Genomic DNA, 6,648 nt, shown 5'->3' with positions numbered 1-6,648 from the left:
AATTGACAATTTCAAAAACAGATTCAGGCATTTAGGTAGAGAGACCATCTTGATTCAATTGATGCAACCCACTGTGGAGATTGGAACAGCCCCCGTTATTTCTTAATTTCCAGTTACTTTTCTTTTTTAAAAAGGAGATATGTAACTGCTGATGGAGTCTTAGCTGCATCCAGCAGTACCGTAATGCTATAATATATAACCATAATGCTATTAGCCTGGAAGGCTACCAATTTTCAAAGCTTTCTATAAATGTTTAAGATTTTGTAATGCTGGTTTGCTCCCAGGGCCAATAAGGCATTATTTGTATAACACAATTCAGTACATGGATAATTCAAAGTTTACATGAATTACCGGTAAATAATAAAATAGAAGAACAATACAAGAATAATAGCAAATGAAGATAAAAACATGTGTAAAACAAATACAACTATTGGACCACAGCCTTATTATAATACCTGAGTTAACAGTTTAACGTCCCCAGTCAAAGGAAGCTCTAAACAAATGGGTTTTGACTTAAAAGAAGTCAGGATTTTAGCCCTTTTTCCAGTCTTCTGGGACTTTATTCCAGATCACTGTAGCATAGCAACTAAATGCTGCTTCTCCATTTTTAGTTCTAGTTCTGGGTGAACAGAGTAGGCTTGAACTGTAAGACCTGAGTACCCAAATTTAGTGGAGAATTAGTTTAATAAGAGGGAGGCCATCTTTTTCCAGTCAGCCAAGTTCCAATGATGAAAGTTTCTTACTGATTCACCAAACTCTCATTTCTCTGGCTGCTAAACACTACAAATGAGATGCAGATTATTTTACTACACAGCTACTCTAAAGAAACAAACTAAATGAACAAAAATGTATTCTACCTATTCAGAGCCAAATAAATGTTGGCACCTTGAGCTGTATCAAGATTTAAGTTATTGCACCATGTCACTTCTTTTGCTTAAAGAAAGTCTGTAATATGGTTCACGATCAACAATATTATATACTAAGGAAATATTTGTTGGATTTTGTAGTTTGGTAATCCAGCAATGCAATGCAAACATGGCTTCCAGTGATGAAATGAACAAAAATTCATTCAAACATTTCAGATTTTTTAGAAATCTATTTTATTTATTAATTATTATCATATACAACTTGAATCAAATTTTCTATTAGGCTGATCTTTTTTATTTCTATTCATAGTAAAAAATGAGGCTAACAAAATCCCATCTCAACCCAAATCAATGAAATATATAAAATATATGCATTATAATACATTTTAAATTTCAAATTGATTTATGTGGTATATATTTTCATGAATCTCAAAAGAATCAAAATATTAGAAAAAAAACAAAAAAAAATTTCGGTTTAGGATTAGTCTTAAATTAAAACTGTTAGCAATGCATCACCAGTTAGCAAAAGGTAATGTCACATTTCAATTATGAAATATATGATATAAGATATATTATATAAGATATGAGGGAAACTCAGTACATGTGACCTTAATAGACATCTTGCATACATTTCATGTCGCTGCCGGATTCAACATTATCTTTCACCTGAGTTTGTGGGTGTGCAGGACGTTGTTGCATTGTGGGCAGGAATGCTGCACATCCTTGCAGATATTCACAAAGAAGGGAATTATGAAGCAAGGCCAGCACCTGATGTGGAAGATATGATACAAAGGTACAGAATAAATGTTGTCATGTGTCTATTTAAGCTGATGAGAAACTAAATCTGTGGTTGGCTCCAGATGTCTCCATAGTTTCTGGTTTGTTTGACTTTGTTTACATGTTTTTGATTTTTTGGACTTTTGGATTCCTACCTAGTTTCTGGTTTGTTTGGACTTTTTTCATGTTTGATTTTTTTGGGATTCTTGGATTCTTGCCTCAGCTGTTTATCTGTTAAAATTTCATTAAACCAAAAAGAAACTCACCTCTGCCTCCCTGACTCTGCATTTGGGTCCTTAAACCACAACCAAATCCTGACATCACTGTGGTCTGTTTTATTTGTACTATTATAAAACCAAATTAAAGTAAATAAAATTCTGTTTATTTATATAGTGCCAATTATCAACATGTCATCTCAAAGTCCTTTACATAGACTTTTCAATTAGATGGCAGCCCACTGCTCTTGATATACTAATAGTATTATTTTACAACCATTTGAGCCTTTCACAGGACATTACATGTATGCTCATGTTGAAGTTTTGACTTACCCTATTATAAACAGCAGTCCAGCAGTTAACCAGGTAAAAAAGCCAATTTTGTGTTCGATGGAGGTCACCACTGTGGTCTGGCAATGTGGACAGTGCATATTCCCTGGAGCGTCAGTAGGCGTCCGTTGCACCACCACCACTTGGTTCACTGTCAGTCAGACTTTCTTAATTACACACCACTAACTTTGGAGCTCTAGTATGTATAATTAACACTATATAATATAAACTACATATTTTAAGGGCAATTATAATTTATTTTAAAAATAAGTTGACCGTCACTCACCAGGCTGAACAACCTGAGCTTGCTGCGGGACGTACTGAATACATTGTTGTTGTTGTTGAGCTAGATATAAAATATGTTTTAGAATTAATGGAATGAAGCATAAACTAGGTTTCTAAGATTAAAGATTCCAAGCAGATGATATATATATATATATATATATATATATATATATATATATATATATATATATATATATATATATATATATACACACACAACAGCCCTGATATGAAAGAAAAACAAGCAAAAAAGAAAAAAGTAATGACACCAAAAAAAAGGTCTCTGATCCCTTACCTGGCTGGAGATATTGTTGATCAGCAGGGTTGGAATATTGCTGAGGATATTGCTGACCCACAGGTTGGTAAGAAGGCTGAGCATCTTGCTGCAGATTTTGCTGTTGAGGATTTTTCTGATAAACAGTTTGGTCAGAGGTATGAGCAATAAGCTGAGGTTCAGGCTTTCCATCAGATCTAGATTGTGGTGGCAGGCTGTTGACTGCATTGTTGTCCAAAGAGGGACCAGGATATGGTGGGGCTGGTTCATCTTGATTATCTACAGCGGTTTCAATATGTAAAGGAGGTCCTTCCACTTTTTCCATTTTATCTGTAAGAAATAAATAATTACAAATCTGTAAAATATTTAATATATCAAGCAGTTTTATTTTTCTTTCTTTACTTTTTTTTTAACTGAATAAACCAAGTTGTTGCACTGAGGCACCAAACTTTTCCAAATTCTTATGATAAGGAAAGAGCTTGCTTATATTATGGATGAATGCATGAAAGGTTGTCTGTCAGGTTGGAGTATCGTACTTTATGCATGACTTCTTTACCAAACAACACTATGTATATACCAGAGGAAGTGTCTTTGTCAAAGTGGCGTCTGATAAAATTAGATTATGAGACACCTACTTAAAGTGGGTGGTAAAACTAAGGTGCCATTTTTAAATATTTATAACTTTTTGGGAAAAAATTATTGACAAAATCTTTGTTGAGTCTTACGCCTTTTATGTATCATAATATAGTTTTATTTAATAGAAAAACAGAAAATGGATCCTAAAAATAAAGCTAAAAGGGAAAAAGATTTGGTTGATTAAATTTTTTTCAAGATGAAATTCTCTAAAAGTAGATTTCGGTTTGTTTAGGTAAAGTTAAACGTCCGATTGGAATAATAACTGTCACCCTGTAAATGTGTCCAAAAGCAAATGAAAGGAATCATAACCCCAGACAAACACAAACAGCTGCTCAAGTTGCGTGTTAACCAGAAGCACAGACAAAATGCTCTGAATAGTAATTTGGTGTTCTCATAAATGAATATACTCTGAAGTCTAATTTTCATTCAAAAGGTGACTTCTTAGGCTGCTTAAAGGTAAATATTAATTTTTCAAAATGACTGTTTTCTTGTCAGTCGTCCAAATAGTTAAGATCTGTAAAGTTTTCCTCTCTAAATAGCCCATTAGACAGATTCTCCCACCTGTATAAAGTAATTCACATTTATTAGAAAGTCTAAGGAGTTCTCATTCTGCAAGTATACTGGGACAATTGGACTGGTTGGATGCTGTCAATTTTAATTGCATTTCATGATAAAATGACAGTTCCTAGTGCAAAGTCATCAAAATGAACTGTAAATTGCTGTGCTAATGAGGAACTAAGCCTCAAGTGAATCAACATGTTTGATGTGGCCTTACAATGAGCCCGCATCTTTTTATTTGGTTCACTTGAGCAGAAAGCCACAGTTTCATACACTTAATTCCTGAAATAACACCCTGCCTGTCTATTATAGCAAGTTGGCAGGGTCAAGTTCATGTCAGTCAACATTTTAGAGGAACAATGAGCCATCTTTATTCTAATGCAGTGAATGCCAGGGATGCAAATAGTTTCCGTTAAATAGAAGGCATACATTTGAGGGAAATGTTTTCAAAAGCCTATGATTACATACTTTGATTGAGTTGTATAACCATTTTCTGTTAAAGGGGTTTACCTCCTCTTCATGTTTTTCTACTGACACATCCAAATATTTTTTTTTCCATAGATATTTTTTTCCATTACGTTTTAACATGGCTATCACTGTTTAGAATGATAAATCAAATGACGGATATACATAATTCCTCATTATAGTTTTAAGAAAACTGTACCTGCCTTATCTTCAATCCAAGGTGAAACAAAATCACACAACATACAAGTTTTTTTTCAATCAATTGGAATAATCAAAGATATGATTTCTGTAGTTACTTAATCTGCTAAATGAAACTGTTACACCAATAATGTAGTTTTCAAGCCTTTATTTCTGCTAACAATTTTTTTTTAATTTGTTTTGGTTATTGAAAGCATAAAATGTCATACTAAAATTTTTATATTAGAAATGTCAAAACATGCTTAATACCCAGGGGATGGGTAATAAGAAGTATTTTTGATAACCAATTAGATTGTTAGGGTTTATTATTTATACATCATGTGCACTGTTAATTTGTTTGTCAGATTAGACAGAGCAGAAGGCCTTCCTTCACATTGTGGATATCACGGTGTGTACGGAGGTCATCTAATCAAGACAGCCTTTGTGTCTCTAAGAGTACAAAGGATATGGGCACATCTTGGAGCCGGTCTGATAGGAGAGCTGCTGTATCTGTAACCCTGAGACAGAGAGGCAACCTGCATGGAGTTCAAGACATGGATGGCGTGTCAGTTTCTGATACGGACAGCTAAGCATCCACATGATGCAACACATAGACTCACAAGGTATAAGAAGCAGGTGATGACCTTCATCGGGGCTCAAACTTTGCCGGACGCTTGCGGACGTGATTTTTGAGACCACAGCTGTGCATAGCTCGAAGCATTTTTCTCTGTCCTGTAACGACCTGATCTAGAATAAACTCTGTTACTTTTTTACTCCTGTTTTTATAGTCCTTTTTTATATGGTTTTAACGAGTTTGAGTTAAGAGTAGTAAATAACTTGCTCCCAGGAAAAGAACCGTGTGAGGAGGCCCCGGGGCGTTACAGCCTTTACTTTGAAGGGGACAAATCCTTCTCACTTTAACAAGATGATGTTTCTTTTGAAAATGACTTAATTTTAACAAATAACCCTCATCTGAACATATTTTTACAGTTCAATTAGATATACCTGTAATCTACAATAGATATTGATTTGTCTTAGAGATAAAATTATGAAGTTTTTACTTATAGGAAGCTAAAATAAAGATAAGGACACACAAAGCTAATGAGATACTGTTGGTACTAGAATATTTGCCTTAATTCTTAACCTTATCTGAACCTTTAAAGTTATCTCACCTGCGGTTGGACTTGTTAAATGCCTTGAAAGATGATCAGGAGGGTGAAGGATAACCAGTGTGTCTAATCTAACTGACCCTGCTTAAGAGTTAAATGCAAAACACATTCTGTGTTTATTACCAGGGGAGGAGCAAACAACCAAGCAGAAAGAAGTAGGTGTGGGCACTAGCTCCTTAAAAAAACATTATCATCCTCTGGCATCATGTAGCTGCTCAGTGTAGCTTGTAAGAAAAGAATAGATTGACTCTTAGTTACTACCTTTATTATTATTATTATAATTATTATTATTATGCATATATTATTTAAGATCAATATCATGTCACACAATAGAGACTGTTGAGGTGGGGGATTTGGTTTTTAGATGGGGATCTGACAGTAACAGCAACAACTTCAACTACAATTTTTTGCAGTTTACATTAAACCCGGCCAGTTGTCCCGGGCCCAGGGTAGAGGGGGGACTGAATCAGCCCCCTAAATCTTTTGCCGCAAATATATATGTTTTTTAAAGATGTTTGCAAGGATATTGGATCTTTATTCTTTCATAAAACATTTTCCTATTATTACGAAGAAGAAGCCGCCTCCAGCCGGGGGAACAGCTTTAGATCGAACAGAACTTTTGATCGCCCCCACCTGCAAAAGCCTGAGAAGCTTGTAAGCCCTTTGATGTAGCAAAAAACTCAGCAGTTTTGTTCCTTATCTTTGCTAGATGAAGTTATAATTAAGACCGGACAAATTTTTAAGAGATTGAGAAGTTTTGAATTTGACTGACGTGACTGCATCGCTGCAACAATGCTGCGGTGGAAGTGAATAAATAGACAATCCTTCTGTATTGCCTTAACTGCTTAAGATAGATTTTGACCAGAAAATTTTGTGGTCTAATTTAAACATGTCAT

At 34.6% G+C, this 6,648-nt stretch overlaps 1 protein-coding gene across 1 annotated transcript; it reads right to left on the bottom strand.

Moving 5' to 3' along the window:
- Positions 1-1,349: 1,349 nt before the first annotated feature.
- Positions 1,350-5,837, bottom strand: LOC119774369 (lipopolysaccharide-induced tumor necrosis factor-alpha factor homolog). The gene is made up of 5 exons (XM_038271849.1): positions 5,756-5,837; positions 2,769-3,077; positions 2,475-2,534; positions 2,192-2,339; positions 1,350-1,634 (listed from the first exon to the last, which is right to left on the bottom strand). Exons 2-5 carry the CDS (start codon positions 3,070-3,072, stop codon positions 1,529-1,531), a joined length of 618 nt encoding a protein of 205 aa, XP_038127777.1. The 5' UTR covers positions 3,073-3,077; positions 5,756-5,837; the 3' UTR covers positions 1,350-1,528.
- Positions 5,838-6,648: the final 811 nt, after the last annotated feature.

The sequence above is a fragment of the Cyprinodon tularosa genome, unplaced genomic scaffold, assembly GCF_016077235.1.
Source record: "Cyprinodon tularosa strain WSP-4 unplaced genomic scaffold, ASM1607723v1 ctg81, whole genome shotgun sequence".
Lineage (NCBI taxonomy): Eukaryota > Metazoa > Chordata > Actinopteri > Cyprinodontiformes > Cyprinodontidae > Cyprinodon > Cyprinodon tularosa.
Note: the sequence above shows the minus strand (reverse complement) of the source record. Positions and strands in the feature narration are given on the sequence as shown.